Source organism: Elephas maximus, chromosome X (assembly GCF_024166365.1).
Source record: "Elephas maximus indicus isolate mEleMax1 chromosome X, mEleMax1 primary haplotype, whole genome shotgun sequence".
In the NCBI taxonomy this organism is placed as follows: Eukaryota; Metazoa; Chordata; class Mammalia; order Proboscidea; family Elephantidae; genus Elephas; species Elephas maximus.
The window spans coordinates 157444472-157469806 of NC_064846.1; the positions used below are offsets into that span (position 1 = coordinate 157444472).

Below are 25335 nucleotides of genomic sequence, written 5' to 3' on the forward strand. Positions count from 1 at the left end.
TATGCTCATCTAAAGACTTCACCAAAAGAGTTTACCACCTACAGACTGGGAAAGAATTTTCAGCTATCACATCTCCGACCAGCGCCTGATCTCTAAAATCTATATGATTCTGTCAAAACTCAACCACAAAAAGACAAACAACACAATCAAGAAGTGGGCAAAGGATATGAACACACACTTCACTAAAGAAGATATTCGGGCAGCTAACAGATACATGAGAAAATGCTCTCGATCATTAGCCATTAGAGAAATGCAAATTAAAACTACGATGAGATTCCATCTCACTCCAACAAGGCTGGCATTAATCCAAAAAACACAAAATAATAAATGTTGGAGAGGCTGCGGAGAGATTGGAACTCTTATACACTGCTGGTGGGAATGTAAAATGGTACAACCACTTTGGAAATCTATCTGGCGTTTTCTTAAAAAGTTAGAAATAGAACTACTATACAACCCAGAAATCCCACTCCTCGGAATATACCCTAGAGAAATAAGAGCCTTCACACAAACAGATATATGCACACCCATGTTTATTGCAGCTGTTTACAATAGCAAAAAGCTGGAAGCAACCAAGGTGTCAATCAACGGATAAATGGATAAATAAATTGTGTTATATTCATACAATGGAATACTACGCGTCAATAAAGAACAGTGAAGAATCTGTGAAACATTTCATAACATGGAGGAACCTGGAAGGCATTATGCTGAGCGAAATGAGTCAGAGGCAAAAGGACAAATATTGTATAAGACCACTATTATAAGATCTTGAGAAACAGTATAAACTGAGAAGAACACATCCTTTTGTGGTTACGAGGAGGGGAAGGAGGGAGGGTGGGAGAGGGTTTTTTACTGATTAGCTAGTAGATAAGAACTGCTTTAGGTGAAGGGAAGGACAATACTCAATACATGGAAGATCAGCTCAACTGGACTGGACAAAATCAAAGAAGTTTCTGGGATAAACGGAATGCTTCAAAGGTCAGCGGAGCAAGGGTGGGGGTTTGGGGACCATGGTTTAAGGGGACTTCTAAGTCAACTGGCAAAATAATTCTATTATGAAAACATTCTGCTTCCCACTTTGAAATGTGGCGTCTGGGGTCTTAAATGCTAACAAGCGGCCATCTAAGATGCATCAACCGGTCTCAACCCACCTGGTTCAAAGGAGAATGAAAAACACCAAGGTCACACGATCACTATGAGCCCAAGAGAAAGAAAGGGCCACATGTACCAGAGACTTACATCATCCTGAGACCAGAAGAACTAGTTGGTGCCTGGCCACAATCGATGACTGCCCTGACAGGGAGCACAACAGAGAACCCCTGAGGGAGCAGGAGAACAACGGGATGCAGACCCCAAATTCTCACAAAAAGACCAGACTTAATGGTCTGACTGAGACTAGAGGAATCCTGGCGGTCATGGTCCCCAAACCTTCTGTTGGCCCAGGACAGGAACCATTCCCGAAGACAACTCATCAGACATGGAAGGGATTGGACGGTGGGTAGGAGAGAGATGCTGATGAAGAGTGAGCTAATGATATCAGGTGGACACTTGAGACTGTGTTGGCATCTGTCTGGAGGGGGGATGGAAGGATGGAGAGAGTTGGAAGCTGGTAAAATTATCACAAAAGGAGAGACTGGAAGGGCTGACTCATTGGGGGAGAGCGAGTGGGAGTATGGAGTAAGGTGTGTATAAACTTGTATGTGACAGTCTGACTTGATTTGTAAACGTTCACTGGAAGCTCAATAAAAGTTAAAAAAAAAAAAAGGATAGGGGTGTGTATGTTTTTTCTTTTTTTAATTTCTGAAATAGCTTTTTTTGACCTTTTGAAGCTTTTTATGTGTAGAAACTACAATCTGGGTACAATTCTAAAATTCCCTTGAGGCAGAAGGGTCTCAACTGTTCTCCAGAAAGTCCGACTTTTTTTTCTTTCTCAAATGCTTGAATTTGAGGTAATCACCTGGCTATGAGGAGACTATCTGCTTCTCTACAAAAAGATGTAATGAAAAAGAAAATATACAAATAACCATACTTACAAACGTTGAGAAAACTCACAATATTTCTTAACCCTACTATCTGGGCATCCTGCAGCTCTCTGACACCTCAGAGGACCGAAAACCACAGGAAAGATTCCAAAGCACCATGGGAAGGGTGGGCCTCAGTCCAATTTTACAGAGGGGACATGAGGCTCAATAACAGAAGATTTTGAATCCTGATACAATTTTCTCCACCTTATCTCACCACTTCCCCATGTGCTAAGGTTGTTTTGTTTTCATTTAAAGAGGGAAAAAGACCAGTTCGTATTCAAAGCACAAGTTCACTGAACAGATATGAGACTTAGTTAAGATACCATGAAATGCAAATATTCACAGAGGAAAATGTGCTCAAGAAGGGATCACAAAACAAACCTGCTTATGACCTAACCACGGGTGAAAGGGTCAGGCAGGGAACAGGTATGTAGACTGGACAATGGTGTAGGACAGTAATTCCCAAACTTTGTTGCACATTAGAATCACGGGAGAAGACTTGGAAATCCCAGTGCCTCACTCAAAGCACATACCAATTAGATCAGAATGTCTGAGGGTGTGATCCCCAGGTGATTCCAATACAGAGCCAAGTTTGGGAACCACTGCTGTAAGATAACTGGGAGTAGTGGGGACTGCATCAAACTGGGCAGTGCAGGCCTACTTATGGAATTCCAAATCAAATTTTAAAACATTTAGTCAAAGCCCCTGAGTGGTGCAAATGGTTCAGTGCTTGACTACTAACTGAAAGGCTGGTGATTCAAACCCACCCAAAGGTACCTCAGAAGACAGGCCTGGTGATCTGCTTCTGAAAAGTCAGCCTTGAAAACCCTATGGAGTAGTTCTATTCTGCACATGTAGGGTTCACCATGAGGCGGAATCAACTCAACCACAACTATCATCAACAATAAAATATTTGGTCAACAAAGGCAGTGCCAGAGCAAATCTAGCCGTCTATCTCAGACACTTAATATGCCCAATTTTGATCTACCAAATTCACCTGTTTTCTTGCAGGGAGTGTAGGCTGTCTTCCTCCTCTCATCTCCTGACCATTTAAACAAACAAAAAAACCCCATTGCTGTCCAGTGGACTCCGCCTCAGAGCGACCATACAGGACAGAGTAGAACTGCCCCATAGGGTTTCCAAGGGGTGGTCGGCGGATTCAAACTGCTGGCGTTTTGGTTAGCAGCCAAGCTCTTGACCATTTAAACAGTTACAACATTAATGTGATGGTCTGTAGTGTCTGCCAGCACTCTCTAGGTGGATCATTTCCTTGCGTTACATATAGTATCTTGTGATAGCTCATCTTTAGCAGGGGTTGTTACAGGTGAAAGCAAGGACCGTGTGCTCAGGCTGTACTGCCAGGGCAGCTTTGCTTTTGTTTCTACCAGGCTTTCCAGGGACTTCCGGGATCCATTTTTAATTTTTGCTTGGCTTGGAGATTCCTGTACCACCCAGCGAGTAAAATTCATTCTTCACTGGGCCAGATACCTGGGGCTTAGACCATCTGTTATGGATTGACCTGTGTCACTCAAAAACGTGTGTCGTAAATCCTAACCCCTGTACATGTAATCCCAGATGGGAATAGGGTTTTCTTTGTTATGTGTTAATGAGGCCATATCAGTGTAGGGTGTGTCTTAATCACTTTTTGAGCACAGAATCAAGCAAGCACCAGAGGAAGACAGACAGCACATGAAGATCACCAAGGAATTGAGGAACAGTAGCTGAAAAGAGACAAGAACCTTTTCTCAAAGCTGACAGAGAGCTTTCCTCTAGAGCCAGGACCCTGAATTCACAATTCTAGCCTCCTAAACTGAGAAAAAGCCACCCACTTGTGAAATTTCTGTCACAGCAGCACTAAGAAACCTAGACACCCTTTGACTGAGGTGGCAGTCCTGGCAGGGTCTCCGCTTTATACAGTTCCAGCCCCCTGGAATCACTCCACATCTTTCTGCTTCGTTGTGTGCATGTGTGTGTGTGCACGCACGCACTCATGCGTTTTGTCTTATTTTGGTGTGAGGGGCCCATTAGCTCAGCCCACCCCGTGCCAGAACCAGGGGTTGATTTCGTTCCTTCCCACATCTTAAGCAGACGCTAATCAGGGACAACACTGCCATTACAATGCCTTTACCAATTAAACAAACATAAAAGGCCATTCGGGAGGACTTACCGTTTCACCCTCCCAGTAAAGTCCTGACTCAGTTCTTTCATTCGTTCTTCTACTTTGTTCAAAAGCTACAATTAAAAGGAAAAGACAAAAATCAATAGACTTACATAACAGGCTGAGTGTAAGAGCTAAATTACAGACCAGAAAATTGAGGTCATGTTGACAGAGCTGTGCGATATTGGCAGATATCCGGATACACCTGTGCTGCCCTCCCCAATCCCCCAACCCCCAAACCCACCCCCACCCCACCCCACCCCACCCCGCTAGGCCTGGCCCGGCCTGATTCCACAGGCCCATACCAACTTCCCTCTCCTTGGCGCAGACCTTGCATCAGTCTAAGCTAACAACAAAACAAAGGGCAAGGGGGAGGCTAAGGGGTAATGCAGATATAAAATCCTGGTCACATGCTACAACATGGATGAACCCTGAAGCCATTATGCTGAGTGAAGTAAGTCGGAGAACAACGGACAAATATTGTATTATTCTGCTTATATGAGGAATAGGCAAATCCACACAGACAGAAAGTAGATTAGTGGTTGCCAGGGCCTGGGGGGAAGGGCTAAAAAGGAGTTATTGCTTAATGGGTATACTTTCCGTTTGGGATGACGAAAACAGATGTGGAAATAGCGATGGTGGTTACACAACACTGGGGACATACTTAGCGCCACTGAATTATACACACAAAAATGATTAAAATGGCAAATTTTGTTATGTGTATTTCACCACAATAAAATAATTATCACATTAAAAAAAAGGTTCTGGTTAAAGGTTTTACATTTCCTCCAGTGGAAAGTAAAATCATTACTCAGTACTCAGGCAATGACGGGAAAGATTACGACCAGGCTCCTAAAAACAACCGAGGAGCAACTATTTCTCTTCTAAAGCCACTCATCTGGAGGGAGAAAAGGTTAACATGTGTTAACTGGGAAGTCAGCAATTAAGGGAAAGAATTTTAACGACATCATTAAACTAAGCGGATTTTAAGATCCTTAAACTACTGGATAAGTAAAAGTAAAAAACCAACACTGTCAATTTCTTTGTTGCCTTGCACGTCATTGTCGTAACTCTGAAGGTCCAGCAACACCAATCCATGAGGGTAAATTCTCAAATTGGCAAAGCTATAAAGGAAAGCATATTTTTAAAATTAGGAACTGTGTCATGGGACTCAAAAAAAAAAAAAAAAGGCGCCACACCAATTAAGAGAAAAAAACCACCGCACCCTGTTTGCCCTAAATTATATTGTTAACCCTTTTGCTTTCTTACACAGGCCTCTTTTTAGGGGGAAAAAAAAGTTACCAATCATTTATGGGAGATTCAGAGGGAGTCATCAAATGCTAAAGGTTTCAAAACAGATAACTGGAGCCCAGAAAGTGATTCGGTAGCAGGGTGGGAGAATCTGATTGTTAAAAAGTCGATTGTGCCAGGTTTAGTAAGTGCAGCCTTAAAAGAAAGGGAGAGGGAGGAGGAAAGATCAAACTGGTTCTCCCAATTAACCTTCAAAATGGAGTTGTGGCAAGGTGAAATCCATGTAGTGCCCCCAAAAAACCACTGCCGTCGATGCCAACTCATAGCGACCCTACAGGACAGAGTAGAACTGCCCCGTAGGGTTTCCAAGACTGTAATCTTTATGGAAACAGACTGCCACATCATTCTCCCATGGAGCAGCTAGTGGGTTCAAACTGTCAACCTTTCGGTTAGCAGCCAAGCACTTTAACCACTGTGCCACCAGGGCTCCTCCCACTTAGTGCAAGGGTCTGCACACTCTGGCTCTATAGCCGTCAGCCGAATTCAGCTTGCAGCGGGCTTTGGTAAAGCCTGCGCACCAAGAATGGTTCTTACATATATAAGGGTTGTTTACAAAAAAAAAAATACATGACAAGAGACCTTATGTGGCTCCTCACAGAAAGAGTTTTCTGACCCCTGATTTAGTGGCTCTGACCAGCTCTTTTCTGTATGAAATAGAATATATTAGAGTGCACGACATACAATAACAGTTCGTAATTGCCTGATGAGACCTTGATTTCAATTACATGCAATTATATTCAAAATTCAATTAAAATTGATTTTGTTTCAATTGTAATTACATACGCAGATGTGTATGCACAGAGTTATGAGATTACCTCTTACAGTAAGTTGTGGTTAAAGAAAGAATTGTGTCCAGACAATACAAGTAATGTGCTTGGATTAAAAAATAAATATTAACTGGTTAAAAATTTTTACCTTCAATCTTACCAAAAATAAGTAAATAAACAAACCCATTGCCACTGAGTCAATTCCAGCCCATGGTGACCCCACGTGTTACAGGGTAGAACTGCTCCACAGGGTTCTCTTGGGTACAATCTTTATGAAAGCAGATCACCAGGTCTTTCTTCCACAGTGCCACTGGGCGGGTTCAAACCACCGACCTAACAGGTTAGCAGTTGACTGCAAACTGGTTGCGACACCCAGGGACCTCCTTCAACCCTTAAATGGCCTAAAAATCAAGGTTAGGCCCTACAAATCAAATTCACACCCCACGAACTCATCTACACCTGAGTGAGCTGATTATCTTTCCTTCCCCCTCCGCCACTACCAGTGGCACAAAAAGGGATCTAGAAATGCCACCCCTAAGCAGGTGGTTCTAGCAAAGAGCCTTCCCACAAGAGACTTACACCGCAGACAGTGCTGGCAGGTAGGGTCAAGTACCGACCTCCAGGATGAGAGCGCTTAGGGATAAAAACAGAAACAGAGAGAAAAAACAAAAAGCTGCCAAGGGGAAAGAAAAGGGGAATCCGAAAAAAAAGGTGGACAAGGACCAGGGCCAGGCTACTCAGCATCACAAGAGGACCATTAACCTAGAAGCCAGCTCATAAAAGGAATATGGGGTGGCTGGCCTTTCCCCTAAACCATACATGGCTAGGAGAAGTGGGGTTTCAGGAAAGGCACCCTTGGCATGTGTCCTAGTTAAGTGAGAAAATTATTTTGTAGCTAAGCACATTCATTTTTATACTTTCTGCTTTCAAAAGTAATTTCCGAACAGCAGTCAACTACTACTCCCTTCCAGAAGGGGAAGAATTCTAAGCCCTCTGTATGACTGGAATTGGTGCCTATGGTAGAAACTTCAAGGATCGTGGTAGAGAGGCAGGCAGGGGCCCACCCGCAAAGGCCTTTAGGAGATGGCAAGAGATTTAAGGCTTTGGTCTGAGGGTGGAGGAAGAGCTTAACCAGGTGGTGGAGAGGCAAATTCTGATTTGCTGTGGAGAAAAACTGGCCCTGAGTGTGGACAGTGAAAGAACAATGGCAGGGAGGGTGGAGAATGGAAAAGGAGGAAGAGGGTGGGCACAGGAGGTATAGTGATGGTGGTGTTGATTTTGGGTCACCCTTAAGAAATAATTTTTAGATACACTGGAACTAAACACATATATGAAGGTTTACTACATAGTTAGCAATACAAGTCTGGGCTTGGGGAAAGAAGGGTTGGGCTGTCTCTGAAAGGCAGCAGGATAGAGAACAAGAATTAACGCCATAGGGTGGACCATGGCAGACTTACAAAGAGAATAACAGAGGTGTGGGGGTAGCGGGATGTTCAAAGGGTAAAAGTTTCCCTCACCTCCCAGCATTGTTTTCTGTACTTCTGTCAGATGGTAGGGTGGTTATTTTTTCTTTTAATAGGAACACAAAGGAGGGAGAGGAAGCCAAGTGGAATTCAAACCCATTAGGGGAACAAAAACCATCAGAAATACCCAAGAGCTCACATTTTAAAATTAGGAGTGCAAATTGCTAAGATCTTAATTAATAATTTGCATACTAAACTAGTCAAGGTAGAAGAGAAAGCAAAGTATAAGAACATACAAAGAGCTCCATGCCGGCTGTCTTCTGTGATCAGTCCTTTCCTAATTTAGGCTTTCTTGCCCACTCAGAACATATTTACTTTCATCTGCATATTGACTACATAAAGTCTAGTCTTTAACACCTTTAAAAAAAAACATCACTTGGGCTCTTGGATCAGCTCTGCTTCCTGTCTTAACTGCATGTTGACTGTATCATCCTGCATCTTACTATGGTCTGCATTCACTGATAATCACTTAAAACAGTGCTACTACTCCAAGTGAGGTCCATAGACCAGCAGCATCAGCCTCATCTGGGGGGCTTGTTGGAAAGGCAGTCTAGGGCAGACCCACTGCATCAGAAAACTCTTGGGATGGGGCCCAGGAATCTGTGTCTCAACTATCTCTCCATCACTGCCTGCCAGTTCACACTACTTACCCAGGGGTTCTTAGTCCTGGCCACACAGTAGAATAATCTAGGAGGCTGTGGAGAAATACTGATGTCCAGGCCCAACGGCATCATCATCTCAGGGAGGGTGACCAGGCATGGGTATTTCGTGAAAGCTCTCCCAGGAACTTCTAACGTGCAGCTAGGGTTGAGAAGCACTGAATTCTAGCCCTCTTCTAAAAGTTGGCAAAAGAAAAAAAAATCTGGACTTCCACCCTCCTCCTTAAGATCCCAGATCTGGCTCAAGGCCACCTCACCTGCCATTTTTGTTGGTGTAGGTTGCTAAGTAGCCATGGTCCTGCCAGGTGTGCACCGACTCCGTCATTCCCTGCTCCTGGAAAATGGACTGGAGGCCTTTTAGAATGGTCTCACCATCAGCTAAAAAACAGGGGGAAAAGGCAACATGGTGAGAATGAGACCTGTTCTAGAGGAAAGCCGATGACGCGTGGGTTGACGACTGAACTCCCTAAGAGAATCTGAACAGAGTCACCAGCATCACTTATCCCCTTTGTCATGGGCTATCTACACTCTCAACCCTGCAAAGAAAGGCTCTGCAGACCACCAAGTTACACAAGGAGAACACAAGAATCCACCAGAAACAGCTGTGCCAAAGATGCAGAGAGAGAGATTAGCCGAACTGGAGGAGCACAACATAAAATATTTAGTGAACCAGAAATCAAAGAAATGCCAACGAATGCAAATCCAACCAGTGAGATTCCACTTTAAGTAAAATTAATAAGGACTGGCAAGGGGATGTCCACACACTGTTGACGGGTATTATAAATGACTTCAAACCTTTGGTTTTATTTTCCAGGTGTTTTACAGTAAGAAGGCATGGATTTTATAATCAGGGAAAAAAAAAAAAAACTAAATGGTGACTTAGCAACATATTTTTAAACGGTAGAAGTTGAACAGCGATTTCATATGGGACATCTTGCTTGGCACTGTGACATCCACCCCCCTCCATGCCCCATGGTCTAGAAGCCAATCCTCCTCTTTTCCACCCCACCCCACTCCAAAGTAGAGGTCAGTATCCCCAGGTCAGATTAAGGTGAAGGTTCTAGAAATTGCAATAACCACCACAGGTTCATTTGAAGCCAGAATCTTCAAGGACATTCAGCATTATGATACTTACAGGAAAGGCCAAATGCAATTTATTCTTCTCCAGGTATATCTGCAAAGCAGCTCTTTCCTAATAAGGGTAAGGTGAAGACACAGGATGTGACCAAAGGATGAACCATGGCCTCATCTACCCTGAGATGAGAAGAACTAGATGCTGTCTGGCTACCACTACCAACTATTCTGACCAGAGCCACAATAGATGGACCCTGATAGAATGGGAGAAAAATGTTGAACAGAACCTCAAATTCTGGACACCCTGCTAACTCAGAACTGAAGCCACTCCTGAATTCCATCTTTCAGCCAACGATTAGACAGGCCTATAAAACAAACAATAACACGTGTGAGGAATGTGCTTCTTAGCTCAATCAAGTATGAGACCAAAGGGGAAACGCCTGCCCAAAAGCAAAGACGAGAAGGCAGGAAGGGACAGGAAAACTGTACAAATGGACACGGAGAACCCAGGGTGGAAAGGGAAAGGGAGAGAGAACTGACACATTGCGGGGACTGAAACTAATGTCACAGAATGATTTGTGTATAAAATTTTTTAATGAAAAACTAATTCACACTGTAAACTTTCACCTAAAACACAATAAATTTTTTTTTAAAGCAAGGGAAACTATTATATGGAAAAAAAAAAAAAAAAAGCAGACTTACTGGACCAGTTGAGACTTGGGAACTCCCTGTGACTATCGCCCCAAGATACTCTTTAAACCTTGAACTGAAACTAGCCCGAGGTCACCTTTTACCTAAACGACAGATTGGCTCACAAAATAAAGATTATTGCCTGTGAGTACTGCGCTCCTTTAAAAATATCATCTATACAAGGCCAAACAGTCAACAATTACTTTAAAACAAAGATGAGAATGCAAGGGAGCAGGGAAACTGGATTAATGGAAATGGAACAACCAGAACAGAAATACTGAGAACGTTCACACATTATGAAGAATGCAACCAATGTCATTGAACAATTTGTGTAGAAATTGTTGAATGGGAACCTAAAGTGCTGTGTAAACCTCCAACGAAAACACAATAAAATAGAGAGAAAAAAGACGTGACCAAAGGAATCACTCTGTATTGTTCCACCATCCCTCCTCAAGCTGGCTCCACATGAAGGAAAAGAAACACAGCCTGCAAAGCATCAAGACGAAGCATCCTTGAGACCTACATACCTCTTTTCTCTGACCCAAAGCACGACAAAAAGATTCACAGCTGACAAAAATACAGCTACACAAGAAAATTACACTAGCAATTCCTTCCAGAAACTAAGGCATGCCAAAGCTTGAACTGAAAGTTGAGCATTTTTCACTATACATAGTCTCCCTCTAGTAACTTTTGGAACATTTCCACACCTTCTAGTGAACAGTAAGAATGAAGGCCACAAACTGAGGGTTCAGAGGCCAAACTGGAAGCAGACTCGGCTTATTCTGACCTGTACAGATTTTTTTTTTAGTATGAAACTAGTTTAAAAATCAGAAGATTTCACCCTGCCCCACCAAAATTCACATTTCCAGCTTCTCTTAAGAAACATTAGCTAAATGGAGTTACCAAAATGGCAGTGAGCTAAGTGAAAGAAGCCAAACGCAAAAGGCTACATATTGTATGACTCCATTTATATAAAATGTCCAGAATAGGCAAATTCATAGGTAAAGTAGAACCATATTTTATGCAAATAATGCACTCATTATATTTTTTTGCCAACCCTCGTTATTTTCCTAAGCATTATATGTGTGTGTGTGTTATTTACGTGAGTGCATTATTTGGGAAAAAATACGGTAGTGGTTTCGAGGGGTTGGAGGGAATGGGGGTTGATTACTAATGGGTATGGGGTTTCTTTCTGGAACCAGACAGTGGTGATGGTTGCACAACACCGTGAAGGTACTAAATACATTGGATGGCGCTCTTTCAAATGGTTAAAATGGTGAATTTTATGTTATATGAATTTTACCACAATAAGAAATGTTTTAAGCCCTGAGGGTATAAATCTTAATCTCTCAAATCCCCAAACACAGACAATTAGGGCAGCAGAACCTAAATCCACAAATTTACAACAAAACCACACAAAAGAGTGTAACCAAGTCCCGGAACAGGATCAGAGACACCAACGGACCATAGTCCCAGATCTGTAATGGTGCAAACATCGGTGGGAGAGGAAGAGAAAAAAGCAAGGGGCTTCAAACAGCCCTGGGAACTAGAGAAACCCCCACAAAAATCACCAACTGGTATTCATCCCCACAGGAAGGACCTCTGTTCAGAATGCAGCACCTTTGGCAAGCCAATGTGAGGATGAAGCTGATAATCCACAAGGCAGTACAGGTAAAGGACCCTGGTAGGATCTGAGAGTAGGGGTGTCAGGCCCTATGGGAAAGCCCCACCGCAGGGAGAAGCCACGCACCCATCTAAACACAAGCATCTACGAACAAGAACAGTTACCCGATGTCTCATTAAATTCTCACTCGCTCCTGGCAAAACTGTGTCTTTGGGAAATATCTAGCTTGCTTTGTTATTCTGAAATGGGTCTCAGGAAATTAAAAGGGCAGGCCTGAATTATATCCCCAGAACTGTGGTGTTTAAGACTGAATTCCATTAAAAAAAAAAAATCCAATTTTCAAACTTAAGAACGAACTAAGCTTGTTCAGTTTGTCTGTCAATGAATCTGGTGGGGTCAACCCACTGTGGAAGTGACTGAGCCACAGGGCACGATGGTAGAGAAAATCTGTCCAGCACATCAAAGTTCCACGCTTTTACAAACAGCCCAGCAGTACTTACCCTAAATATGAAAGCCACTCTGTAATTATTCAATCCCTCCTTGGCTAGAACAGATGTTTTCAATTTGGAAAGTGAATAAAACAAATCATCACTCCTGGTAAACGGACTCAAGATTGGGTTCTGTTGACATATTACAAAACAGAAGACAAATACTTCATGCTGGAGAAGTGAAAAATCCAGGCAGGGCCACTGTGTATATGACTGGTCAGGTTCTGCCATTAATAAGGTCCCTCGGCCAGGGGCTGAACGAGGGTGACCTCTCTCCCTTGGGGCCAGAGGAAAAGGGTATCTTTGCCTAACTCACGTCAAGGCTTTGACTGCTGGCCAAGCCCAACATGGCAACCATCCCCTTTTTTGGAACTGGCACAATTAGCACAAAGGCATCCCATGGGCTAACGGAAGCCCTGGGGCTAGGTTTCAAACTGAAGAAAAAATGTCGCAAAAGAAATCAAATCTGAAGAGTTACTTGTTTCTATGCTGTCTACTAACACCACAGTTCAGTGAAAATATACCAAGTCTGAATGTATTTTTGGCTATAGATTGTTCATTTACCCACATGCCACTGGGTGCCACCTTGCCCCTTGTGGGCATTTGAGTCTGCCAGCCCTGCCAGAAAGGTGTCTGAAGGGGACCCTGGGGATGATGATGTCAGCAAAGGGGCTCAGCATCTGTTCATCCACTGCCCACAGCTTGCCTCACTCCATGTACACCTTCCGCCTGATCTAGGGGCTCCCACATCACTCGTGCTATTCCCAGACCTTAGGGAAGATTCCAGAAACAACTCTCCAGCACCACTTTTCCAAGATCAGGCTCTCAAGGTGAGAAACAAATGCCAAAGACACACATTCCACTGGGCTGAAAGAAGAGGCCTGCTTAAGTCACCTTGATCTCAGGTGCTCAATGAATGCTTTGGGGCTCAATGAGAAATGATTTCATTTGGCTAAAATGATTATCCTTGTTATCATGACTTTGTAGTTTCTAGAACACCTAGACCAGTGGTTTTCAAACCTAGCTGCACATTAGAATCACCACCACCATACCCTAGACCAATTAAATAAAAATCTAGGGGTGGGACCCAGGCATCAGTATTTTTAAAAGCTCCCTGGGAAATTCCCCATGTGCAGCCAAGGTTGTGAATCATTGAGCTAAACCGCCCTATACAAAAAAAGAAAGAGAAACCCCCTACTAGCTCCACAGTAAGTACACCCAAGTCACAAAAAAATTTCAGAAAATGTTCAACTAAATAGCAGGTTTGAGAAGAGTCCAAACCCACTAGCCCATGACATGCCTCAGGAAATGGTTGGCAATTCTTGTCAAATTTTAACCTTCATGCCTATCTAGCAGGAAACACATAGCATGACCAAACAAAATGGACTTGCTCTACTGGTATATCTTCAATAATGGGAATGGAGTTGACAATCAGCATGTGAGACTGGCCTTCCCTACAGGACTTTAGCAGCCCCAGCCATGTCCACTTAATGTCAGTAGTGCCCCCTCGTCAAAAAAGATCCCACTCCCCTAATGCCCAGGGGCGGCAGAGCGGGATACAACGCCTTGAGCACTAGTAGAAACAAGGCTGGGATCAGAGCGTATGCAAATTGGGAAACGCAGGATAGAGACGTCACAAATGCCTATAAATCAGAAATTTTGAAGGTAGATTGGAATGCTAAGAGAGATACAGCCATACCACTTTCAAGTACACTAGGCTAATTAACCATCAATTCTTGTTATTCACGATACTTATGTTCTCTAAAGCCACAGCGAACACTGAATTGGGGAATATCAAACCAGCCTTGTTTACCTCAGCTGCTCTGCACATGCTCATTTCTGCAATGACCAGGAAAACACCACAATAGCAAATAAGCAGATTCGAGAAAGTGGAATCTGCAAATAATGAAGATCATCTAAAAATGTTGCTTGGCAGAAGTTCTTACAAAACTTCCTTCAATGAGCAGGCAAGAATGACGTATAATTAGTGCCTCACTCAGAGCCTTCCCAAGTGCTCAGAAACACAGTGGCCTCTCCTGGGCAAAATGTGTTCTTTGTCCACTGAACAACACAGTGCCGCGTTTCCAGACCACTGCCCACTTCATGTTTGTTTATTCAACGATAAATTGAAGAAAAACAAAAACACACGGAAGCTGGTCCAAATTAAATACCAAAAAAAAACAAACGCACTGTCTTTGAGTTGATTCCGACACATAGCGACCCTATAGGACAGAGAAGAACTGCCCCAAAGAGTTCCCAAGGAGCGCCTGGTGGATTCAAACCGCCAACCTTTTGGTTAGCAGCCATAGCACTTAACCACTACACCACCAGGGTTTCCAAATTAAATACATCACTACCAAAAGAAGGGACAGGAAAGGAAGAAGGGAAGGGGTACAGAAGGGGAAAGGGAAATGAAAGGGGACTGGAAGAAGAAAGGCTCAAATTTCAGCTCTGCCTCATTTCCCCCCAGGGACCTGTTCATAGGCCTTTCTTGGGAGAACCTCATTCCTGTGACTTTGATCACCAGCTCCAGACCACCAAAACCCAAATCTGTATATCCAGCTGAAACGTACCTCTGATCTGACTGTCCTCTGCACTGTCCCAATCACACATCTTAAATCAAAATTAGGCTCATGACTTCCCTACTCCGATCCAGTCATACCACTTGCCATTTAAGGCCTCTCACAGTAGTACTCCCTGAAGCTTTTCTCACAAGTTTCCCATCACAGCCCCTCTGTCCCACATGAACTCACTGGTCCAGGACACCCCTCGCAGACCTAATTTTCTCAACCATAAAACTGGGGGACACCACCTACCTTGGAGGGTTTCTGTAAGGAACTAGCACCAATGTTAGCTCCGTGCAGCCCTGGATATCTTGTACTGCGATTTAATCATTGATGCAGATGGCTGGCAGCCCTGTCTGTGTAAGTGGACTGACGACCGCCAACCTAACCTTCCTAGCCCAGGCAATCCAAGGATTCATGCTTGAATAAAAACCTAAGACACCATTGTACCCTGGCAAAAGGCGGGAAAAACATTCTTCAGTTATATTCCCAGTTCTTCTTCAGCTTTAAGGGGACAAAATACTGCAACGCCCCTTAATTCCATTAAAGAGGCTGCCCTCAGTCTTTCCAGTAAATAAGCAATTCTCACACATCCAGAGAAAGCGCTTGACTATCTATCTGCACTTGTGACCTTGGCTTGCAGCTTTCAGTCTTTTTCAACTTCAAAAACCTCAGCTAAGAAAACTCATGACAACAGCCAACCAGGTGGTCATGGGCTTTCTTAAGGCCACACAATCTGCCAGTGTGTGGACACCAACCCTTCTGGAGAGTGGTGAGACTCTTCCAGGCCAGCCAGGCCTGCCCTATCATTGGCCAGAGCCTTAACATTCTCTGCAAAATCATGGGGTTAGAACAGCAAATTTGGGTTCACTTTCCTTTTAGCTCTGACATTCTCTTACATTTAAGCAGCAACTGGCTTATGAGATGAATTTCTATTCTTGCCAAGTATCTTCGTTATCTAGTGCTGCTATAACAGAAATACCACAAGTGGGTGGCTTTAACAGAAAGAAATGTATTTTCTCACAATTTAGGAGGCTACAAGTCTGAAATCACGGTGCCGGCTCTATAGCAAGGCTTTCTCTCTGCTGGCTCTTCAGCTTGTTTCCTGGTTCCTTGGAGATCTCCATGCGGCTCGGCATCTTTCCCCATCTCTGCTTCCTTGCTGGCTTGTTCAATTTCTTCTATACCTCAAAAGAGATTAACTCAAAACGCATCCTACACTAATCTTGCCTCATTAACATAACAAAAACAATCCATTCCCAAATGGGATTATAACCACAGGTATAGAGGTTAGGATTTACAATACATTTTTTGGGGGGACATAATTCAATCCATAACACCAGGCATATTTTTAATTATGAAGGCTAGAAATTCCATACCTCACCATCAAGCATACACATTCCCCTCCTCCCATTTCTTTGCCTCCTAGGTCCTTCTCCCACAAGCTGCTCAGCTATTTAAGCTCCAAGATGCTGGTTAATTATTCCCATCACTGCATCGCATCTGAAGTCAAAAGATCACCTATTCCAGGAATTCCACTCCTGTCCATTTCATGGACTTGCCAAGAGTTTCGAAGGTCCATGGCCTCATTCCTCTTTTTTCTCCACTCATCCTGGTCTGCCTCACCCACTCATGCTTACCACTGAATGCCCAGCTCAAAGGACCTACCTCTGGAGATTCCTCCCCCATCCAGTCAAGGTCCACCCCACACTCCCTTCTTCCTCCTCCTCCCAGGGGCCTGAACTCTCTTCATGGGAAGACAACTCAGAAACTGGCTGGCAACAGAAAAGGGTTTGCAGCTCACTGCAAGGAAAAGCATAAACGCAGGCATCCTTTTCCCAAAACTGAAAAATCTAAAGTTAGAGAACCCAAGAGCCAGGCTTGGGTTGTGTTTATTTCCTGTTCACACATAAATCAGCTCTCTGGTTTTCTTGCTAGGCCCCTAAGCCTAAAAGAGGAAGAAAAAGGGAACCTGTACTCCAATACAGTTTAAAGTCATCCCAATATCTGCTTTAAAAACCTGTTCTATATCTTGATTGTGGCAGTTACATAACTACGCATTGGTCAAAACCAATAGAACCATACAATAAAAAAGGGTGATTTTACTCTATGTAAATGTTATGGATTGAATTGCATACCCCAAGAAGATATGTTGAAGTTCTAACCCCTGGTACCTGTGAACAGGGCCTTGTTTGGAAAATAGGGTCATTGAAGATGTTATCAGTTAACGAGCTCATACTGGAGTAGGGTGGGCCCTAATCAAATATGAGTGGTGTCCTTATAAGAGAAAATACACAGAGATAGAGAGACACAGTGGTAAGATGGCCATATGACCACGGAGGCAGAGATCTTTGAAGGCAGGGCTGTAGACCAAGGAACACCAGGAATTGCCAGGAGCCACCAGAAGCTAGGACAGTGGCATGGAACAGATTCTTCCACAGAGCCCTCAGAAGGAATCAACATGGCCAACACCCTGATTTCAGACTTACAGCCTCTAGAACTGTGAGACAGTAAGTTTTCTGTTCTTTTAAGCCACCCAGTTTGTGATACTTTGTCATAGAAGCCCTAGGAGACTATTGTCTCTTATGAGACACAATGTTGTTTAAGCTATGAAGCCCCTACCACTTCACTTCACTGACATCTATCTCCTACAGTCCCTTTCCAAGTAACTGAAACTCCTCATCGAAGTGGGTCTCTTGGGAGTATATACTATTTCTTTCTAACAAATAAGAGGCGGAGGTGGGCTGTCAGGTCTAACTCTTGTGACACTCATCCACTAAAAATTTTAGAACGCAGTTCATCTCATTCCGCTAAAATGGCATACACCACTTTTGTGTTCAATTGCTAATATAGTCACATTTAAAAAGAAGTTACATCATGGATAGCTAAAACACGCACACAGATACATGCATGAATACATATAACTCACATATCCCATTCAGATGCATGAGTAAGAAGAGGAGGGGGCACCACGGAGTATCAGTGTTTAGGGCTGTCAACGTGCCTTAATCCAGCCCGGCTCAGAATATGTGCTAAATTTAATCCAAAACATGGCTATTGACAGTCAGTGAGTCCAGATTACTCAAATCAAGCAATATACAGGAAAAATCTTCATATTTCACGATAAAAAAGGGCTTAACATTTAAATTCAGAATTATATTTTGTTTTTTAAAAGAATCTTCATCAGAATTATCAGACATTCAGAAGCCTAATGAACATTCGGGGATTAAAGTGAAGTCAAGAAGGTAGTTCCTTGGCATGGTCTACACCTACAGCTTGGTTTTATATTCCCATTGTCCAGCCCTTTTACTAAAACAGCTGCATGATCATTCATCTCATCACACAAAACCTAAGCTGACAGGACTGTTCATAGCAGCATTACTTATAACTGCCAAGAAGGGGAAACAAGCAAATGTCCGTCAACTGGTAAATGGATAAACAAAATCTGGTATACACATACAACGGAATATAACTCAGCCTTAAAATGAAATGACGTTCTGATACATGTTACAACGTGAATGAGCCTTGAGAACATTACGCTAAGTGAGAGAAGCCAGACACAAAAGACCATATACTGTCTGACTCCACAGAGACAGAAAGCAGATCAGTGGTTGCCAGGGTCTAGGAGGAACGGGGGCATTGACGGGTAATAGCTAAGAGGTGAAACGTTTCTTTTGAGAGCGACAAAAATGTTCTAAAATGGACAGTGGTGGTGGCTGCACAACTGTGAATATACTAAAAGCCAATGAACTGAATACTGTAAGTATGTGAATCTATGGTATGTGCATTGTATCTCATGAAAGCTGTCAAGAGAACCCCAACAAGCTAAGCCTTCAGAGTTCCAGTGACTGCAAGGTAACCAAAGCAAAAGAGAGAGAATCCCAGAAAAGACAGTTTCTCCCCGTCACTCCACCACTAGCCAAACACGCATGCAGCGCACACCAGGCCATGGGGCTGCCTGGAGTGGGCTCCTCTACCCATTCCCACCAGTCAAGCCCATCACTGAATGGCAAGTGTCCGCTATGCACAGGTGCTGTCCCAAACACTGATCCAGGCACTGACGATGGCACAGCAAGGAGGTCAGGGCCCTGTTCCCACGGAGCTCGCCTCCCAGTAAAGCAGCCTACAACCACAGCCTCAGAGCCTGCATCAATCACAACAGCAAGGTGGGGCTGCAAAATACAGAAAGGGAAAATGATGTAAACAATTTGGAGAACTTATTTTTAGAGCATGGCTTCTGATGTTCATAAGGAACAGCAACCAAATCGGGAAAAATTAACTACAGAAATAAAAGAAAAAAGCCCTACTGAAGTTGGATTAACAGCCATGTAACACCAACACATCAATAACACCCAAGCTTTTTTCATGCAAACATGCATTAAGGAAAACCATATGGGAATGTTTACAAGTCACAGTGACTATTTCTCAGAACTCACATTACAGTAGAACTTGGTTTATTGTAAACGCGCTAATTATTTCACTGCCATGACTTCCCTTTCCCATTGCAAGGGAGAACAGTTCAAGGGGCGTTTCCCATATATGCTTGCGGCCAACTCCATCACCCCCACACCCTGACACTGACACCACCTAACACCTACTGTAAATGGTCTGGGTCTCATCATTCTACTTTAAAGTAACACCGGCTCAGGTCCTCCAGGAGCCAATCTCCTTACGAAATTAAAGTAGGGCTTACCAAATATAATTTATGACACATGATCCTAACCCCTCTTTAGTCTGGAAACTGAACACTAATCCAATATTGTGCCCTCTTCTTCCCGGTAAGGTAAGCCCATTTTCCACAAGACCAGAGAGTCTTAAAAGTAGGGACACAACCCACAAACCTTGATTCACCTGTATTGCCTCAAACGGCATTGGAGAGGCAGGATCTTGGTAGGTAGAACTGTACGTTACTCAAACTCTCCTGCCCTCACATTCTGACTTAGCCCACACAGGATTCTAACCAAGATTTAGAAAAGAAAGCAAAGAAAGGAGGGATTATGATAAAGCTTGGCTTTAATTTCTCAGGAAGGTAATACTGTTTGTGGTTATGAGGCCACTTGACCTCTTCCCGAATGAATTATTCAAGCAATATAAGGCATCCCATGACATTATGTGGACACCATGGGCTCAAGGAACGTGTTTTAGGAGAAAAGGAGTAAACTCGGGCCAAGAGCTGTAGAAGATAACAAGGCTGCCAAGGCAGAGGACACAGACTGACAAAGAACCCTCTCTTGGGTACCCATGCTACAACACAACCGGAAGGAGAAGTTTGAGAAGTGAAACGAAACCAGGCAGACCAGCACCATAAAAAGGCCAAGGAAGAAAGTGTCAAGAGGGAGTTGTAGTGTCTGAGGCTGGAGGGTAAGAGAAGACAGATTTCATAAGGCATCTGGACCAGGTAAAACAACCAGGCCTAAGTTTGAGTTCAAAACTGGTGTCCACAGTCCACTCTGCAATGGGTCCTAGACACCACCTGTCCCCACAGCTTCATCTTACAAAGCAAGCAGTATGAAAACAGTTGACAGGGCTGGCCCAAGGTCAGATGGTAACGGTTTCCTTCATCTCTGCCCAGAAGGGGAACAAGATTGCTTTCCCAAAGAACTTTGCGATTGCCATTTTTGACTATGCAGGAAGGTAAAATATGCTTTTCCAGTACTTAACCTATATTATAAATATCCAGCTTTCTTCCCACTAAACTTAAGTGGGCAGAACCCCTTATAGGTCATTACCTATTACCATTTGTGTTGCTATGAGCAAGTCAAGGGTTTCTGCCTAAGCTTTGATCCCAGGTTCCATGTGAATCAACAATGAAGTCTCATTTCCAAAAAGAAAACAATTTGTCTTTGTGAATTTGGCAATGTCAAAAATCACATTTATATCAGAGCTGTTCTTAAGGAGGCTTCTCCATCTTCCCTTCCTTGTACTTTTGCCAGGACATTCCGGTATGTCCCCTTCAGAATACGCCTCCAAGATTACACAGCATCTGGGAGGCAGTAAAAAAAAAAAAAAATAAGTGAGACTGGAGAATAGTACAAAGATGAAAGATAAAGCTCACAAGTGAAAACCACCCAAACATCAATAGGGCCGTGTATGATGGATTCCAGATGAGAAAAATGCCATGGGGGAGGGGCCTCGGAATCTGTACTTTCAATTTTTCCAGATGGCTCTGAAGCAGGCAGCCAACATCACTGGACTTAAGATAGTCTAAAGGCAGGGGTCAGCAAACTTTTCTGTGAAGAGCCACATAGTAATTATTTTAGGCTTTGTAGACCAAATCAAGTCTCTGTCACATATTTTTCTTTGTGCATATGCTTTTTTTTTGTTTCCCCCCACAACCTTTTTTGAAAATGCAAAAATCATTCTTAGCGGGAGGGCCATTTAAAAACAAGCCATGTGGATGTTTGTGCAGTGAAACCTGTGAGGGCCAGAACTCAACAGGACTGCCTTGTTTTTCGGGTCTCACAAGTTTTCTGCCTTTGACAGGGTGCAGTCTTACCAGTTTTCTATCATTCATTTTAGCGGAAAATATTTGGGTTTTCTTTCTCTGACAGGTTTCTGCCTTACAGAGGTTTCAGTTTTCACATGTTTTACTGTACTAAAGAATTTAACATATATAGTTTGGCAACAACACCAACAATGACCAAAAATCAAGTGTATGATCACATATGTACATGTATAGACATATACAGGTAGGTACAGGTGTATACATATGTGAGCACAGACAGAAGTATCTATAGGTATGTATAGGTACAGATATGTGTGTACAGGCACATATATTCAAACCCACTGCCGCTGAGTCGGTTCCGACTCATAGCAACCCTATATTCATAGAAGACACAATTATAGATGCTTCTCAGATATAACCAAACACCTTCCAAGATTGGTTTTCTAGGTGTGAAGGCTTAGGACCTTAGTCTCATGGGACAACACTGGCATAATACAGTTCACAAAGTTCGTGTTCTGCACCCCAAGTTTGAGAAACACTCATATTCACCTCCAAACCGTAGGGCTGGCAGAGAAATTCAGAATGGCCCTTGGCATTATTACAGTCTTGCATGACCACGAGGATCTGCAGCCCTTGAGAAAAGATAATTTGGTGTTAACTGTAACAATGTCCAAATAAATGGCTTAGGATTCTCACTGAAGGAATTTCCATTATAGAGAAAAATGAAATCATGTAACATAAACATGTACACGATAATTTATAATTTATAAATCAACGTGTCCTTTAAAAATTCTGCTTTAATAAACTGGGGGGAAGTTCTTTAAATAAAGTTGACCAATCTTCAAATAACACACGAACTCATTATTTTCTGCCTCTTCTTTTGCCAAGAGAACTTCACTTTATCTTTCAGTAAGTTAAATTCACGCCTCTTTATAACTGAGCGTCTTTATCGACTGGCACAATTTCAAAGTACTCAGCCCTGAGTATTGCAATTAGTGTTAAGTACTTTATGTATCATCTGACATTCTTCCAAACATTTTATCGGACATCCCACCCGACACATTGTGTGGGATTTTGGTCTCATTAGTACCTTCATGCAGAGGGAGAAATTAAGGTACACGTTAACCTACCCACAAAGTTTCAAGTCAACTCCGGAATCTAGAACATGCTCTTAGGAGCTCCTTTGAGTTTGCAGCTTAGCATATGAATGCATTTGATCACAAGTATCACCACTTTTTTTTTTTTTTAATCACCACTAGCTCAGTGGCTCCTTCTGGAACACAGGTGACAGTGTCAAGCTAATGATATCCAGGCTCACCTTACCTTAGGACCTCAGAGTTGTTTTTCCTGGGGTCTGAAAAGTGCCTAGTTGTAGGGGTTTAAAACAGCATTTGTGCCTGATTGACATACTTGGTTTGCAGATCCATCTAAAGAGGTTTCCCAACTTTTTAAAACAGCTGAGCCTGTAATTAAACTACCATGAAATGGCTGAACCCACAGTACACACCGGCAGGCTTGGGTTACAACTGCAGTGAAACGGTGGATTCAAATGCCTGGAGTATTTGTGACTCAAAAAACGAAACTCAGTAATAGCTTTATTGAACATGTTTTTAAACACACCTCCAACCACAACCAAGTAACTTTCTAACTAATTCTTACTTGCTAAAAAAAAACCCCACCGCCATCAAGTCAATTTCCGATTCAGCGACCCTATACTTTCTAAGGGTTCGCAAAACAGTGGTAGTCTCAATTTAGGGGTCCTGGTGGCGCAGTGGAAACCCTGGTGGCATAGTGGTTAAGTGCTACGGCTGCTAAACAAAGGGTCGGCTGTTCGAATCTGCCAGGCACTCCTTGGAAACTCTGTGGGGCAGTTCTATTCTGTCCTATAGGGTCGCTATAAGTCGGAATCAACTCCACGGCACTGGGTTTGGTTTTTGGTTTTTCTGGTGGCCCAGTGGTTAAGAGCTATTGCTGCTAATCAAAAGGCTGGCAGTTCAAATCTACCAGCCTCTCCTTGGAAACCCTATGGGGCGGTCCTACTCTGTCCTATAGGGTCACTATGAGGCAGAATCAACTCTATGGCAACGGGTTTGGTTGGTTTTGGAGTCTCAAGTTAAATGATAAAGCCTGGAATTCCAAATCTTACCCACATACCCAGTCTCATATCAAAAGCTCCAACTTTTCAAAGCTACTCAAGACGTAATTTAAGACTGTAACTGCTAATTCAAATTTGGTAAATTGAATCCTATACTGAGATGGAAACCCTGGTGGGGTGGTGGTTAAGTGCTACAGCTGCTAACCAAAAGGTCAGCAGTTCGAATCCACCAGGTGGCTCCTTGGAAACTCTATGGGGCAGTTCTACTCTGTCCTATAGGGTCGCTATGAGTCGGAATCAACTCGATGGTAACGGGTTTGGTTTTGGTTTTTATACTGAGGATGCAAGAAACATTTCAAACTGGTAACTCCTTCACTGCGAAAACAACCTGTCTTCCCCCACCCCGCCCCGCCCCACCTCAACAAACACAAATTGGGACTGGTGTTTGAAGTAGAAAAAACTCTCCGTAAGAACTGTCTCATGTGGGGCTTTAAACTATATGCAAAAATACCTCCTCATTGTTAGCTGGAACTTAGGTCCCTCCCCCTCTTCCCAGTGCTATGGAGCCAATTCCTTAAAAATCCCTTCCGAAGCATTAAAAACACAGGAGACACTTTGAAATGTGGCATCTGGGGTCTTAAATGCTAACAGGCGGCCATCTAAGATGCATCAATTGGTCTCAACCCACCTGGATCAAAGGAGAATGAAAAACACCAAGGTCACAGGATAACCATGAGCCCCAGAGACAGAAAGGGCCACATGAACCAGAGACCTACATCATCCTGAGACCAGAAGAACTAGTTGGTGCCCGGCCACAATCTATGACTGCCCTGACAGGGAGCACAACAGGGAATCCCTGAGGGAGCAGGAGATCAGTGGGATAAAAAAAAAAAATTTTTTTTGATGCAGACCCCAAATTCTCATAAAAAGACCAGACTTAATGGTCTGACTGAGACTAGAAGAATCCTGGCGGTCATGGTCCCCAAACCTTCTGTTGGCCCAGGACAGGAACCATTCCCGAAGACAACTCATCAGACATGGAAGGGACTGGACAGTGGGTACGAGAGAGATGCTGATGAAGAGTGAGCTATTTGTATCAGGTGGACACTTGAGACTGTGTTGGCATCTCCTGTCTGGAGGGGGGATGGGAGGGTAGAGAGGGTTGGAAGCTGGCAAAATTGTCCCAAAAGGAGACTGGAAGGGCTGACTCATTAGGGGGAGAGCAAGTGGGAGTATGGAGTAAGGTGTATATAAACTTATATGTGACAGGCTGACTTGATTTGTAAACGTTCACTTGAAGCTCAATAAAAATTAAAAAAAAAAAAACAGGAGAACCAGCAAATAAAAACTAGGTTAAGCTTCTTGATACAAAGCACAAGCTAATTTTACTATAAGCTACCTCTTCAGGGTTAAAGAAATGAGTATAAATAATGTAGGAACTACACACTGGAAAGAATCATTACGGTTTATACCCAATTTTTTTTTTAACGGCAAGCTCACAAAACTAATTCCTAGCAATGTGAAATTTTTCAGCCTGCAGTCATATGGAACATGATCAGTGCAATTAAGAATCTTTTGCGGAGTTGGGATAGAGAGCTTAAACACACACACACAACAACAAAGCAAAAGAGCACGCCAAATGAGGGCAGACTGGAACAAGAATACTCAGTGAGGGACCTCCAGGAGGTCACCTCCCCCAAGCACAAAAAATAAGCAGTTCATGAAGCATTTTCACATAATTAACGTATGGGCGTAAAATACCTATTTAAAGTGCAAAATACCCTCCCCTCCCCCCCTATTGCCTGAACCACCAGCCTTCCAATCCAAAGCAGTTAAATTCTGAGTCCAGGTGCCTCCTGGCTACTCAGAACCACAAGGAATGTGAGACTATGTATTGGACCCATTGAAGGACATTG

The 25335-nt window shown here is 43.2% G+C and overlaps 1 protein-coding gene across 1 annotated transcript in view; it reads right to left on the reverse strand.

Moving 5' to 3' along the window:
* Positions 1-25335, reverse strand: part of SMS (spermine synthase) — a 62264-nt gene that overhangs the window by 30192 nt on the left and 6737 nt on the right. Inside the window, exons 2-4 of the mRNA XM_049871411.1 lie at positions 8697-8817; positions 5210-5303; positions 4189-4253 (exon numbers count right to left, since the gene is read on the reverse strand). Of these exons, the coding sequence (XP_049727368.1) occupies positions 4189-4253; positions 5210-5303; positions 8697-8817 (280 nt within the window). The remainder of the gene's footprint in view (positions 1-4188; positions 4254-5209; positions 5304-8696; positions 8818-25335) is intronic.